Source organism: Varroa destructor, unplaced genomic scaffold, assembly GCF_002443255.2.
Source record: "Varroa destructor unplaced genomic scaffold, Vdes_3.0 BEIS01000004.1, whole genome shotgun sequence".
In the NCBI taxonomy this organism is placed as follows: domain Eukaryota; kingdom Metazoa; phylum Arthropoda; class Arachnida; order Mesostigmata; family Varroidae; genus Varroa; species Varroa destructor.
The window spans coordinates 10,552,511-10,569,706 of NW_019211457.1; the positions used below are offsets into that span (position 1 = coordinate 10,552,511).

Here is a 17,196-nt window from a genome sequence, read left to right on the forward strand (position 1 = left end):
TGAAAACATCGAGCCGCTCTAATAATAAGCTAGGTGACAAGCATATTTTATTCCATTGTTGTTATCAATCCCATTGTTATTTTTATCAGCATCCTGACTGTCTATTCGTGATATACTATGATCGTCACCATACACATCCCGGTTTGAAATGACCTTACTATTACCGGCACATACAATACATTTATGTATATAATTCACGATTGATTGGCACGTACCTACATTCATACCACATTCACTGTAGCTGATAAATGCTAATTAAGATAGCGCACCATTTATCGAATACGACTAGTAGAGTATAATAGTTATTTAACTAATTTATTTCAAAAAACCTGGCTGTCTTCACACGGTTCAGTGGGTAGGTCGGCGGGAACGACCTGCATCTGGAGCTGGGGACGGGGGACGGGGGGCGCAAGAGTAGCTCCCGACTAGATTTCGGTAAAACATTCTGGTACCGTGAGCCGTCATGCACTGACCAGAGTTGCAGTCTAAGTCCTATCGTCTCTATAGTAAAAATTACCACTGAACTATTGATAATGATCATCATTATCGATAGGCAGCGATAGAAAATGGTGATCATCGGTAAATATTTGGCGTCACATCATAACCTGTAGGACTCTCTCTCGTTATCCTTGTCCGTCTACAGCGTATATATAGCATAGCTAACCACCGATTTATATATATATATATATATATATATATATATATATATATATATTGTCATAATATATTTCTGCCTACTAATTCTGTTATTAGTATAATGATAGTCACCTAATTAAGTGATGTTATTAGTCTACGAGGTTTACAACTTACTGCGCTGAAAAGGAACGAAACAGAAGCTTAAATTGAACTATTTTTTCTCGTTCTGTACCTTCGAGAGTCAATAGGCAGAAAAGATCCTAGTATTCTTTTTTACACACATAAATTTCCGGACACCTCTATTAGGGTGTTCCTACGAACGATAGCCGAGATTAAGCGAAGCTGCCAGAGTAACCTAAACAAACCTGAGATCGTCTCTTACGCATATTACCTTGTCAATTTGTCTACTTTTAGCAGGCTCACCAAGGTCCACCGCTACTATGGTTCAGTTAAACTGTATCGTATGCGTGCGGCCGAGCAGTTGCGCCCTACAACAATCCGCTCGATCGTATTTGCTATCACAACTCAATTATATATTAAGTAAATGCACCTATAACGCATACTCGTTGTTGGTGAGACCTAGCTTATCTAAGTCTCAAAATGGTCTCACACGTATGTATATCACTAGGAGTTCATCTAAAATCTTATTCAGAAATAAATCGTATTCGTACAACTATTAAACGTAACGTATTTGCCGTTACTAGTGAAATTTCAGTCTTTTTTGCGCACTTCGTATTATCTTCGTCGTTATCAATAGTTCTAATCGCAATGTTGCATGTCTGCCTTACTTTTATCATGTATAATATAGTATTCTATAGTAAAGAACGAATCTCTCTGGGAGATAGTAACGAGGCTTGTTTCTCCTATAAATGCCCTTAGGCCGGACAATCGTCGTATGATAAGGCCTAAAAAATCGTGTTCCTACTACTAATGGTAGTAGCGGTAGGGCTGTAAACGCAAGATAAGTCACACAACGTTGTCTAGGGAATAGAGGGCTAGAGGAAGGCTTCGGACCACAGCGACGGAGAGGAAGACGGTATATGAGGAGACACCGCAATATCAAAGACGGTAACATCGGAGATCGGCCAGTGGCGACAAGTCGAACCTCGCAGTCCTAGAGGTGACTGAGGGCTTAGTCTTTCTTCTGGAGGTCATAACCCTCGATATTAAGGTTCCTGACCGAAGAAATATAGTTTACTAGCAATTGATTGTCCATCCGCCAATGGAACCGTAACCAACCCTGGCTCTAGCTTCCCGTATACCCTAACGTCCGAGAGACAGTTGAGATACCATTGATAGGCTGAATAATGATTGACATCGGAATGATTGTTCCTGGAGGTTGATTGATTTGCGGCGTAAGGGATACGTATAGTGATTGTAGAACATCATTGTCACATATCTATTGGTAGATGGGCATGGACAAATCTGTATCGAGTAGACAACTGAATTTGTTGGGCTCACTACGGCTGTTTGCGGTTGTCATGACTTGGTCGTCAAGACACGTTTACGAGATATGGTTTACTGTGAATAGAGGGGAAATTTAACTTTAGCCAAAACATTTCTCAGCTAACCATTGTGAGAATAATATACGGATATTGTAGTTCGTAGTGCACATCAATTTGGCTTTGCCCATCTATCCGCTACCTAGAAGTTTCATCATTGGCGTTGATTGTGGAGTTATATCGATCTATTTCTATCGACTTTCAGTCATCTGCGATATCCACCAATGAACCCTGAATTGCACACAGTCTTCATGCACCATCGCTAAGCACCACCAGCGCATTATCATCACTAAGCACAAACGAGTATTTTTTTCAGTCATAACTTTATCATCGTAATGTTGATTCTTGTTCATACCTTTCAACCTCTCGGCTCCATGTGGGATTGTATATGTATAGTGAGACCAACGTTTTAATAGAAATGCACCGATTTCATCACACATCTAACGAAAGATGCAGAGTAACGGAAGTTAACCTAATTCAGGGCGAACATGGCAGGGCCAATGAGACCTCAAATAGGATACAACAAAACTCCAAGCAAATACACACTTTCCGAACTGATCAGACCATACGAACTCAAGACATAACAATGGAATAATTCAACTTCAACAATGCTGATTTCCCATACAAAATAGGAAATCGCTAGGATGTGCTGACTGTCGTAGGAATAAAATAGGAACGCCTACGATCAATGGGATTGCAGTGAAATTGAATAAAAACACAAGGAAAAAATAAGATAAAAAATTCAAATAAGCTAAGAAAATAAAAGCACTTCCGGCATTCATTGCACCATTGATACACTTATGGAAACCACACTCTGGGCAGCCATTCCGTCCTTCGGAGCTTGTTACTTCTTAATGTCTTGAAGAATGTCCTACTTTTGGAACCGCATCAAAGGACCTTCAGAGCACTTATAATTAGGCTCCTTGCGGTTGTCTTCGTGTTGTCGTATCGCTCCAAGTCGACGTCCTGGCACATCTCTAATGCGCCAGGTAATAATACATTCTCACGCATTCGGCACGAGGTTTTGCGTAGGGTAGTACTCTGATTCTTCGTCCTCATCGATATCGTCTCCTTCGTCAACGGGAACAACGTCTTTTGGGCTGACCTGACGGCCACCTGCGTGTTGTTTCAGATGTCGCATCAAGTTGGCCTTTTGCGACGAACTATAGGTGCAGTAACCACACTTGAACGGTGTCTCGCCAGTATGCGTCCGCATATGACGAATGATCGCGTTCCTATGGAACGAGTCGTAACCACAGATCTTGCATTGGTGTCGCATTTTGCCGGCGTCCTTTCGATAGCGGGACGAGATCAGCTCATCGTAATTTCCAGAAGCGGCAAGCTCTTTAGCTCGTTGCGCCAAGTCCCGATTTACTTTGCTGCCATAATGAACATTATTGCCATGCGATACCGATGATGTCTGATGTAGCTTTTGACTGAGTCGGCTGATTAAACGAGAGCTGCCTGTTGTGATTGAGGTCGTAGTTGGAGTCGTACTCTGCATTTTTGTTGGAGTCACCTTGATGTTGGCTTTCTTCACTATCACCTTGATCGGCGGGGGGTTCCTCGACTCCAAATGCGTCGACTCGTCTGCGCCACTAGATCCCCGGTGTGGACGGTGACTTACCGTGACGGTAGCCGCTGTCACAGGGGCAATGGTCGCCGGCTCGCGTTCGTCTGCAAACACATCCGAGCACACGACGTGTGCAAAAGACAACAATACACAGTGCACAGCATAGCGCAACCAATAGCGACCCTTACATTGGTTAACTCAGGATAAGATCGTAATAATCAATATAATAGCACGATTACGACACCCGTATTCTAATGGCTTAACGAAAAGGAACTATCGAGTACCTGGAGGTTACTGCACATGCGGACTCCCTCGAGATCCTGCATTTTCTATTGTGAATCTTGCTTATTGTATTGTTAAACTCACAACAGAAGTGGGCACAGCCCAGTAAACGTTTACAAATATTGGCTTGATATCAAGAAAAAGATACGGTCACCAAATGAAAGAAAAATTACTTGTGCACTCATCTCTTGTTTCTCCTTTGGAAAAATCGAAGCACTATGTTTGATATGCTCTTTTATTATGACATTTGCAGTTCAGGTTATGACGTATCGATAAACAATGGACAAGTCTTGGACAAAAATGGGTACGACTTGGGAATCCACAGTCACACATCGATATTATTAATATATACACAAATGCTTTGAATGGGTCGAAATATTGACGACTCTCAGCTAATTGAGAATTTACAACACAGACAATTATTTATTTGGGTTCAGCAAAATGACAATCTGAGTATGTTCAGTGCCCTCGTAATTTACGCAAATATGCACTAGATCAATTTCGGCGAACGGTGTTAGAGCACGCAGTTATAAGACAGATGAAGAAACTCTTCCAGCATCTGCTATTCCGCCTGATGAAGCAATCTTCCGTGAATGAGTTTCTTGGCAAGTTTTCAGCATTCGGTAGTTGGGGTTCGACACGTCTGTAAGAAGACCACTTCATCTTAGTATCAATTCAAACAAGCTTACCGATGACGCAAAATCGTTGTTCCTTTCACTAGCCAGAAAAACCGTAGCTTGACTTATTCGTACAAGATTATTTCCCGTTTTTCCCATCGCTGGTCTCCCATCACGCTAATTACGTATCTACCCAGACAAACATTCGATTTATTCATAATCCAAATAAAAACACTATGCCTCTCTTTGTGCTCCTGAGTTGACTGCATTGTTATCATCAGTTTATTTCACATGTCACAATTTTCTACATAATAATTTTGTGTATACTATCATCATTACAATCCCCTCCTCATCAAAGATAATCAATCAGTCATCGTCATAATCATCATCATCACCTTTTTCGCTCGCTCGCTCGCACATTTGCTTCATTTCGTATTAGTGTCAGTATCCTGCAGCGTTCATAGCAGACTGAGTATTTGTCTATTTACATGGTGTGGTATGAGGAATGGTCAGTCGATCGTCCTTCATAAAATCACATTATGCTCACCTGCTTTCCTTTGTAAGACTACTTCGTATCGCTTTCCCTCTTCGTCTTCGTCTTCCTCTCCCCCATCGCTATTGTATATAATCTACCTGGCGATCCCTTGCGATCGCGCTCTTAGGTTTTTATGTTTTGCAAACTGACCTATTTCTAATCCCTTGCTGTTACCCCCTCCGCCCCCCCCCCCGGCCCACTTTTTCTCTCCGCTATTTGTGTTTTTTTTCCGCCGACGGTCGTTTTTTAGCCTTCCCATCTATTCCAGTCCAATTTGTCCTTGAATCTAGTTGCATGTTTCGCTTTATAACCCTAGTTAGAACCTACATGTCGACGACGCACGTAAGTTCTCATTTTCAAACACCAAGAACTTACGTAAGTCAAACAATCTTAGAGGGGTGGCTTTGGCGTATACTGCGTCGCCTAGCTCGTCCCGCCCGGGTCCCGGCAACATTACTCCTACACCATTTCATCGTACTAACAAGCATTCATAATATTAATGAACATATGTTTCATGTATTAGCAACGAGATAAAATTAGCGAGATAATGACGTGATAGCAATTTATCTATTCAGTAATTTGTGTCCCGTGTAGCGTTTTTCTACTCGGTGTACATGTCGTTCCCACAACAACAAGCACCGGCCATCGTTGCATAGCGAAACTCGACGAGATAGAGAAAAGATATCCAATCAGACAGACAGACAGACAAACAAATCAATTATGACTACAATCAATTAGACAGCGCTCTTGCGTATAGTCGAGGGTCTGCATTACCTGCAAATTAGAATGATTCAAAGTCGCCTCTTGTCTCTCGAGTCGATACTGAGAACACCCCCATGGATGAATTTTTTTTGTAATCTCCATTGTTTAGGTTCGACGCTCATTTCCCATGTAGGCATTTCGATCTTCAATGGTTGGCTAGTGACTTCTTGAGTAATTTTTGCAAAGGAAAATACTTATGGACGATTAGAATTAGCTGCGTCATTGCTGGGCCGCCAATAAGGGCCAAGCAAAAATAACTCAAAAGCGCTATATTTTTTCCAGATTTTTACTCGATTTATCCTCACACGGACCGTCTTCCAGCAATAATTAAGATATTCTTATCAAGTAATAATAATAACAATGATTATGTATATATAACGACGTGCGAACTAAAAATGATCTATGATTATAACCATATATCTTGACCATAGACTTAAAATAACATTCGATTCAACTGCTATGCAAGTAATCGTACTAATAATAAGTATAATAATATAATCATTAGGATGGTCATCATTTTAATTATCTGACTATAGTATAATTGTTTAAACATATAGGTTCGTCGTATGGATCTCACAACTCTCATTTTAAAATTATAATTAATTATAGTTGAAATAACTCGTATGCAATATAACTCAACATCGTTGTCTCATATTCGTTTTGAAATATATCAATACATTTATATAGGCGTGTATAGGTAAAAAAAAAAAGGGAATCCAAAGAAATAACAGCTGCGTCTTGTTAACCTTGGCAACGCTACAGCTACCGTAATGCCATAGTTTTAGGCTGTGCCATAGCCAATGAATGGAACAAATCTTCCATTCATAGAAGGTCTTACAATAACAATCGTAAGCTAACCCCAATAACACATCTGCGCCGCTGAAGCATAGCAGAGGCCTGTTTCAACGTCCGCCTACCCCGCAGGCCATCGTCGGACCGAAGAAGCCCCACCGTGTACCCATTTGGTAACCTTATTTTTTTATTGTTATTGCTCTCATTATCGTGATAATTCCTGGGTAGCTTTGTAGCTCTCACACGATCCAACCTATGTCCCAGCACGGACCGATTATAAACTAGGCTGTCATTAATACTACAGAATGGAGTAGATACCATAAGCCGCAATTTTCCTTTCAACAATAATCTACCTTCTAACTATCGTTAATGCACTTAACAATGGAATAATAGTAAAGGCAACTCATGCATATTTCTTCATTGTTGTAATATATATACCACCTTCAACTTGATTAGATTACATCAATCGCTGATGTGATACATTCTCGTGACATTATCATAGCGACTAGCTCTCGGTACTCTTTTCTATACACTCAGATTTGCTGGGTTTTCGGACTGAAAACAGAAAGGAAATTGGAGGATCTGATTAAACCTCAATGTGGCCATGGTATTCCTCCGAACAATCCTGGAGCACTGTCTCTGAGCTCCGCACACTGAGGCATCCCTTCATCCTTCTTCCTGACTAAGATGTAATATCGTTCAATACTATAGTTACACATCGAAACCGTCTCTTTTTCTGCAATCGCTTATTTACTCATTATTATCGTCATGCTACTATATATTTTGTTGCGTCGTCCCGTACGGTCACATTGCTGCTGCACGTGCAGTAATAGTTAGATTGGTCATTCCTTTCACGTTCGATTCGGCCCAGCTGACTTGTTAACCCAGCAACGGCTGTTCCTGCGAGGACGAGCTGGCCATTAGTCGATGATATTTAATAATCGCTAAGCAGGCCGAAATAATAAAAAAAAAAACGGACCTGTACCAGTCAAACAAACACCATCAGTTGCAATGCATACGTTAGAAAAAGACAACAGTCATAAAAACAACTACATCTCGCATCTTTTTAACGGTAGCGGAAGCTATCGATATCTTTGTTTGCATGACCCTCCTTCTAGTTCTCTATTCACATCTGTCCATCAAAGATTACTATACACCAGCCGTGTGTTCATGCTGAGGAATATACACAAACCCTACCTAGACCTGCTTTCTTCCCTAACTTCTGCGGTGTTGTGTCGTCATCGGGAGGCTACCGCCCCACCCCGTTGTTCGCTCTGTTTTTCTAGATTTGGTTGGTAAAAATGACTGTCGGTCTGCGTTTCGCTCTCCGATCGGCGGGCTGTTTTTCACTGTCGTATCACACAAGCCCCTCACAGCCTCGCAACGTTTAGCGTGAATACTTTCGTACTGAACACCAATAGTTCACACGGTCTCGGCTACGAGAAGACAAACGCCGAAGTCGCTTAAGGGAGAATCCCTTCCGGATAGCGAGATGCTAGTAACAAGATGACTCGAGGCTTACGACGGGACGACGGGATCGTTCCCACGAAAAACCTCTGCGCACGAGCATGTCTGGTCGACAACGACTCGGTCAGTTGTGGCAAACATCGACTTACTACTCTATATAAATTACATAATATTGGTTGATTGCACTGTTTAATAGCATCTAAAATAATGAATCGCGTAAGCATCTCTTGTAGTAGGCGACGTTGTTGTTAATTAAGGTAATTACGGCTACATGCTAGGCGTTACTGCTCGTCACTGCGTAAACTCTGATTGACTCATTACATCAAAACGCAATGCCATCGTTATCGCTATGTGCGGCATAAACAAATAAAACAAACAAACATACATACACACACACACACACACACACACATACGTACATACCGGCTGAACGCGCACCCGGTACGTGATCCACTTCTACGAAGCAGCCATTTTCAGACCGGATATAAAAGTGAAGAATTCGTTCACGGTACACTCTCTTTTGCTCACACTGTAATCGTTTTTGATACTGTTTTTCTAACTTCTGACAATAATCCATATCCAAAAGCATATCAGTAATGGTAGCCTAGGCAAAGGGTCGATAGCTGTACATTCTGTAGTTATATTAGATAGAGAAGCTACCAACAAGAAGATATTTAGATTTGAAAATTATACGCATCGATGCATTATCCCAGTTTTAGCACCCTTCGGTGTACACAACGCGAAGCTTTGCGCTGCCAATCGCTCTACTCGGAAAAACATGGTAAGCAAAGGAATATCGCAGTTAGTTCCCTCCCGGCTATTGTTGGTAACCATACCAATAGTATGGAAGTGATGACACACAAACATTTTATAAAGGACCTTTGCGTACTAGCATAACATAACAGCTTCTGAATACGACAGCGAACAACATTGACAGGTAATTTATCCATGAAAACCAATGCGTATAATTCAAGGGAGCGTTTTCAGCTGATTTGTGACAAAATTAATTTCCTCGCTACCGTAATTTGGCCCGCGAGAAGTTGTATAGCTTCACAGATTGACACTACCACCGATTGACTAGTTACATAGTCGTGTAAATCAACAATCTGAGCACTTTTCAAAGATCATTGTGTAAGTTTTAACAAGTTAATCTATGCATGCTAAACATATATAAAAAAAAATTATTTCTTAGATAAATTACCTGTTTACTTATATGGGGGTGTAAAGACCGTAAGGCAAGAATGCCCTATTGACCTCATTGCCAATAAACATGATAATTATACCGATAGTATTTAGCGTTTAGCCATTCATACATACATACATACATACATGTTCACTAGAGCCTTAAAAAACTCATCTCGTTGATTTATTTTTCCGCACCGATAAATAAATAAATAAATGAATGAATTATAATAAATCAATAAGGCAGCTTTTGCCACACCAGTAAATATATCAATAATAGTTATAACAATATAATAACGGATTAGTATTGCATCGATCTACATGATCGAATCTTCACACCGGGTCTAATTGCCATGATCATTACTACTACTACTACTATTTCGGTTTCCCATATTCGCTTCGTGTCACAATTGATACACCCGTTTTCTCAGGCACCTCGAAAAAATACACTATTTGCCCTTTAAAATCCTATAGTCAAGCTAACGGAACGTGGTGTCGGCAAAAAGCGAAATGGTCTGGTATGATCCTCCGATCCCGTGTGTTCCACACAATTGTTTCCATTCGCGTATCATGATATCTTCGTAGAACGTTCTCGCAAAAGTTTCTTTTTTTCTACTATGTCGCCTATTTTCTTTCACCTATGTTTTTCTTTACCTTTATAAATATTTCTCTTAGTGTAAATTTTTCCGAAGGCCATCGTTCGCCTCACTCGGAGGCCTGTGTTCGTTATGTTTGCTTAATCAATATATTCTCTTCTTTATATATGTATATATATATATATATATATATGTATATATATATATATATATATATGTATATATATATATATATATTCATGTATATATATTTTCAGGTCGCACTTCATCCCGCAAGGTGCCGAACTCTCACGTCTTGTATGGATTATTCGTTCAAGTATATATTGCAGCATCAGATGATCATCAATATGGTGGCTATGGCTAAAACAACCTGTGTGATCAACAACTGGATGACGAGTCGATTTAGGAGTCTGAGAGTAACGGTGCCAGCAATAGCAGATCACAGCCCTACCACTACTTCGCTCCTTCTCTCATTATTCAACATGTTATTACGGAAGCTTGTTGGGAGCGCATGACTTCATCAAAAGCCGGTATCGTTCTAGACGTGTTTAATTTCGATATATTTGCCAAAGTCGAAATTCGCACGTTATGGCAACGCGCTGAAATTTCAAACACTCGTATAGGGAGGTCCATCGATGTGCAAATCAGGGTGCGAATATAATTCTTGCAGTGACCAATTAGAACAGTAGTACCTGAGCATTTCTATGGCTGTTCATGTATCGTATGTGCAGGACATGTATGGCCCTCAGACGTCATTGTCCTACAGCTTCATCACCTGCCCATCCGCTTAGCGAAAAGAAAACGGAGTGGCACCAACGCTAATACATGCTGTGTTCTGAAGGCATCATACATCATCGTCATCATTCACTCATGGCGAACTATTTTATATTCGTTAGTGCGATATTATAAATATTGCAGTTTATCCTCAACGTTTCTAAATCACTTTCTAATGATAGAACACAGAACGTCCGCCTCTACAGAAGAGCATTTTGTCACCTCAATGGATTATTTGTTCACCGTTATCTATTGGTCAATATACAAACGCTCGTCATAGCAAAGGGGAAAAGTATCCGAGACTACAGTCAAGAAAACTGACAACATTTAAATTTCACTCATGAAAAACTAAACACAAATCGAATGCGTCTGACCAATGGAATGATGAAAGGGGAATCATGCAACGCGCTGCTTGCGACTCTCTCTCTCATATATATATATATATATATATATATATATAGCATGATTGCCAAGACAAGTGGCCGCCGGGGAAAGGAAGTGAGCTACTGGTAAGAGTTTTCTGATATTTAGCGCCAGGAAGTTGGGGCTGGGCTCTAGTTGACTGCCACAATGTATCGGTTGAATAAACGTAATCGCGTTGCCATTATTCTCGTTATTATTAGTTATGTCAATCGGTTCATCATAGATCATCAGTTCATTGATCTACCATTGTAACAACAACAACAACAACAACAGTAACAATCAACTCGACGGTTGCACTCGTAAATTGTGGTACGTAGGTTCTTAACTTGATTGACTTGATCAATTAATCAACTGGAACTATCGATCATCAGTGTATCGTATTAATCTGTGGCGGATCGCTGTTGTTATGGGCGCTACTGGAATTGCTTGTAGTAGTAGTGCCCGCGCTGTTTGTGCTACCGCTGCTACTACTGCTGCTGCTGTTTGCACTGCTAGCTAAATTGGCCGACGTATTGTTGACCGTTAAGACGGTGACGGGCAGATCGCGATGTTTTGTACGAATGTGCAGGGGGACGTTGGTCTTCTCGACGGAAGCGAAGGCGCAATATGGACACCGATACGGTCGTACGCCGAGATGCGCGTTTTCATGCCTTTTCATCGAGAACTTGTAGTTTGTCGTGAAATCGCAGCAGCTGCATTTCCAATAACGTCGACCATTGCCGTCCTCGACAAGCTGCGAGTATTCGAGCGTTGAAGCTGGTGGAGTCACGATCTTGCCGCTCCCGGCTGCCGCCGCTGCCGCCGCCACCGGGCTCTCATTACCTGCCACCCAAAGACCGGAGTTCAGCAGCTCTACAACTGCTTCCGCTGCCGATGGTGAACATGATGAAGATGAGAAGGAAGAATAACATAATCATCACGATGATGACAACGAAAAATGAAACAACACACACACAGGGGAAAACACGAAAAATATCAGTTGGGATCAGCAAAAAAATTAGGGAGGATTTTCTCTAATGCCTAAAATTGCCAGTGTCGTCGACAGAAATCACAGGCCTTATCTGGGGAGATACCTAACCAAAAAGGCACCAAAGACAACAACAATAACAATTATTATTTACACCAAGCTTTACTAAGTGTTGTGACCTGTAAAGTGCTTGCCTAAATCAACACTTTCAAAGGTGTGCCGTACGAGATATTTGAACTGGATGATCGAAGACAAAAGTTGTATTCGAGGTGCTAGTACGAGTACTATCATACTCAATCATTTGTACGGAGACTGGCTGTTCAATAGCATAGCTTTGGATGGTCGCACACGCTGCAAAATAACGTGGAACCCGGATACGCTCACAGGTTGAACCAGCGAGAATATTCCTTGCTCGAATAACTGATCATGTAAACACAATGCTAAATTAATACATGCAAAATTAAAACATCTACAACACCCATTAAAGAACACCCTTTATTTCCTTTGACTTTCAATCCATTACACATTAACAATGATAATAAATTTCGACAGTATTGTTTTTATATAGGGTGACCGGATTATCTCACTTTGCACACACAATGATAAAAAAACAGAGCCTGTTTTTACGCAATACCAATGAGCGGAACGTATCCGTATCAGCAGAGGGTATGTTATCGTGCTTAGAAGTATAAGGTATAAATGTGGCAAGTATGGATAAGAGCATGGAGCTCTGAAAATATCATATAATTGTCAAAAGCTGCGGCCCAAAAGTAAGCGCGATTGCGACAAGTCCTTTCTCGTTGAATACTTTCCGTGCGACTACCTCGTTCATTTTATCTTAGGCGCGATGATCTGTCGGCGCTATCGATGGTCATTAATGGATTAACACTATATTCAAGACAGGTATATATATGTAAGATATATTCTCTACTAATACAGCTTCGCCGAAAACCAGGAAACATCTATAATTCGTAATCTTTGCATTGTTCGCAAGGACATGGCAGCTCGAGATGCCTCGTCGCATGCATGGCCGCTTCAAATCTATTTCTAAATTTCGCAGGACAACCCTCGCAACGGAAGGCCTTTGTATTCCCATCGCGTAACTCCGTATAGCGGACACATTGAACTTCCAGTATCAACAGCATCTCGTCTATGCTGCTGGTAGACTGGGACGTGTGTACGTTTAAAGGCAAATCACGAATCCATCGCATATGGGTAACCTGTGGCCTAGCAGGGTCAACAGGGCCTCCTTGTGACGCCGAAAAAACTTCGCTCACAGAACTTCTTGGGCTAACAACGGGTTCCACTGTCGAAGAGAGAGTGACGATTTCTATGGGAGGCTGGGTCATCAGCTCAAGATCGTGCGCTTCCTGCCGGCTTTCGAGAACATTTTTGTCAGCCGCGTCGTCTTCGATGGCCTCCGCAGATGCCTGCCTCGTCAAAGACAGCTCATCGAGCTGCCGCGTCGGGGCCTTGACTGACTGATCAGATTCTGCAAGAAAATGCCAGGATTAGTGCAGTCCGCATTGGTGAAGGCAATAGAACAGCATTAGCAGTAGGCAAAGCGTCAGGCCAACACGGGAATAAGTCCCATTAAAATTACTTTTGCTTGGTGTGTACATACACATAGGAACATATAGGAAGAAATTATAGGTACCGTGCTTTCTATGTTCGTTTCTGCAGCATAAGACACTCAAAGCATACCACATAGCCAATACATCATACCACGTGTATGACAGTTAAATGTGAGGAAAAAGAAGTGTCGGGTCGCTTGGTCGAAAAGCAAATTTCAATGATGCACAACAAAACGATGCAAATTTTTCGACCACAATAAATTCAGTGGCAGACAGAAATGAAAGCGTGAGACAGAGTGTTGAAAAAGGAAATAGAGCCAAATCTTAAAAACATATTCATATGCTGAATTTAGCAACATTCTCGTTACGTGATCTATGCGCGTACCGAATTAGCACGCCATAAGATCATTTAGCATAGCGCTCTATGATCGCTCTCATAGAACAGGGTGTCAAGTTGGCGACGAAACTTTCATGTTGAGTAGATTTTATTTTTAGTCCCAGTTATTTTTCAGCTTTTTGCAACTTTCACCGTTTCAAGGTTCAACTTACTCCAGACGACTTAGCGATACTCAACAACGATGTCCAACACTCAACGAGAAACAAAAAGACCAATCGATTCTAGAATGAGTATTGTTTGTTTTTATTAGTAATTCATAAAGTATTCAGTTCAGTAGTACAAACGCTCAACATTACTTTTCCGTAGTTTCTCTCTCTCGGTCTCGCGCGTTCTCTCTCTCTCTCTCTCTCTCTCACACACAGACACACACACATACACACACACACACACACACACACACAAACACACACACTCTCGCTCTCGCTCTCCTTTCGCTCGCTCGCTCTCGCTCTCGTTCGTCGCTCGCTCTCGCTCTCGCTCTCGCTCCCTTTCTCTCTCCCTTTTTTATTTAGCTTCTATTTAATTAAGAACGGATGTTATCTCCGCTGCACCGTTGTCATTATCATGTCACTGTTGCCGTTATCGTCATTGTCTTTTGTTGTTGCTGACATAACTATCTTTGTCTGCCTGCCTACCTGCCTGCCGGCCGGTTGGTCAGGCAGTCCATCAGTACGTGACCCGCGTAGTAGTAGCAGCAGCTTAACCGAATAAAACTGTCGTCTGTCAATTGAACATATATGGCTTAACATTATGCTTCTTTATTCATTGTAATTTGTCGTAGCGGTCACAACGGAGATATCTGAACTAACTTGGGTCTGGATTCCCGCCGAGCCGCGCGAATCTCGTGGTAGTGCATAAATGATCGACGGCAAGTCATTCCGAGTGAAGATCCTCTACAGAGTGACCACAGGTTAACAAGACACATATCCCTTACACTGTCATCACTGACCGAAGCGTTCTGTCACTCAGAAGGACTCCAATCGGTCGACTTGACGTCCAGTAGTAAAAAATATTTGCCATTAAAAACGAGCCGTACTCGACTTCTAGCAAAAACACCTCCAGTATAGCATATGGCGGCCAGGGTATGCAGACGATTTTGGGCTTAACAATCTTAGGACGCAACTTAATATTGCGCACGGGGACGTCGCTCGCGTCAACAAATCAACAATATTCTAATGCTTTCCGGTTGATTCCTTCGCAATGATTTCTATACTTGCAGGCTCTATCTTCAAACCTATAATAACGCGATCCGAATATCTATTGGAAGTTGTGATCGCGCCGCAGACGACGTTTCTATTTTGTGTGTGTTTTGGTTTAACATGTCGTTAGAGATTTTGTTGAGCTTTTGCCTGTCTTGTTTAACCTGTGTGTAACGTCATCCAGTAAGTGGTATACCGCAATTGTCTAAAATGAATGTTGATTTATGTACCTGAGATGTATTTATTTAGACTGCATTCGTGTAGTGTGAGCGGGTGTGTGTATATATATTTTCGACTGTGGGCGTGTATTTCATATCATGTCTAATGATTTCTTTTCAGGAAGGACTCGTTGGCGTTGATAGAAACAGCAGTTCTACCTCGCAATGATGTGCGGTGTGATCGCATTGGTACAATGAATTGTTTTTATTTGTGGGATAGCTATAGGTGTTCTTGTATCTAGCTTCTATCGACGATTGTTCAGAAGCGTTGTGTCGATTATACATGAGCCAGAGAAAAAAAAAAAAAAAGGTTAAATTTTAGGGCTAATCCAGAGAAATTTAACAGGCTGTTGTCATGTTACCCGTACCCCAACTGTCAAGTCCCTTCTACAAACTGCCACGCACTGACGGGTCAGCGGTAATCCTTGATATCCACAAGCATTGGATATTGACAAGCGAAGGGTTTCCATTCGCATTAGCATTTGCTCAACGGTTTTCTACTACATAGTTCACATTATACCACCGAGTATAAAAATGTACGGGTGTTACTTTCGTTCATCTCGTACACTCCGTATCGATACTATACTAGTAAATTGTTATTGAATTACACTCCTCCTATACTACGGAACACTTTTCCCCTTTTTTTCTGTCGAAATTCATCGTCATCTTTAGGAACCCCCGTTTGCCGGGTTGGGCTCGAAGAGAGGGACAAATAGATACAACACAGAGAAATAATAGCTCGTTTCGAATATCTCCGAGTGAAACTATTTCGTTATCTGTACTAAAATTATACTCATCTCGTGTCATTATCCATTATTATCGATGTTGATGTTTTTCGTTTTTATTTATTTCTGTTCATAAATGTGCTGCTGTCAAAGAGACATCTGTAATTCGAATCAAATCACTTACGACATCTCTCAAATATAGATAGAAGAGAGAACTAAAGCAAAATGAATAATGTAGGGCTCGGTGAATCCTCGATCTATCATCAGTTGCATAAAAGTTCGATAAACGGAACGACACTGCATAAAACAACAGAAAATTGGATTCACTAGACGATATTGTAAACAGAAAAATCAAAACATATGAATACAGATCGTAGCTCACACGTTAGCAAAAATTCTACAGTGTTCAGCACCAGCCTAGCTCGGTATCTAGATATTACATGTTTTTATATATAAATCTCTGCTCAGTTTGGCTAATAGTAGCTAGTTAAACTGGTGCCAGCTAATACTATATAGACTTAACATACTACAACATAACTGTTACAGTATTGTATAATCGAGGACAAGTCATCTGAGAGAAAATTGAAAAATCGCGCCACGACTCGTAACTTAACCGCTGTACAGAATCAGCAATTGCAAATGATAAAACATTTTGTATTTAATCCGCAAAAATGACCGCTATCTCAATAAGTTCGAATTTTTTTGTATTAACAACAAGGAAAAATTCAGACAGGAAGTCCTGACAGTTATGCTGCGAACGTCAGTTGTTACAATATTGATTCGTTTTATAAACTGAATACGTAAACTTAACGTGATTATGATAATTAACCTAATTGTCGTTTCAAGACCACATTCTGGTCGTGTTTTTTGCATCGCCAATTATTGAAAAAACCACTTTATCATTCAACATCAATGCAATCGTATATGTGTGTGTCTGTGTGTGTGTGTATATATATGTATCTATATATATATATA

The 17,196-nt window shown here is 41.0% G+C and overlaps 1 protein-coding gene across 1 annotated transcript in view; it reads right to left on the bottom strand.

Annotated features, from left to right (window-relative positions):
* Positions 1–17: 17 nt before the first annotated feature.
* LOC111248857 (uncharacterized) overlaps positions 18–17,196 on the bottom strand; it is a gene marked incomplete at its 5' end in the record, with an annotated part of 25,301 nt that continues 8,122 nt past the window's right edge. Inside the window, 3 exon segments of the mRNA XM_086986594.1 lie at positions 18–3,911; positions 11,559–12,008; positions 13,175–13,600. Of these exon segments, the coding sequence (XP_086842720.1) occupies positions 3,142–3,911; positions 11,559–12,008; positions 13,175–13,600 (1,646 nt within the window).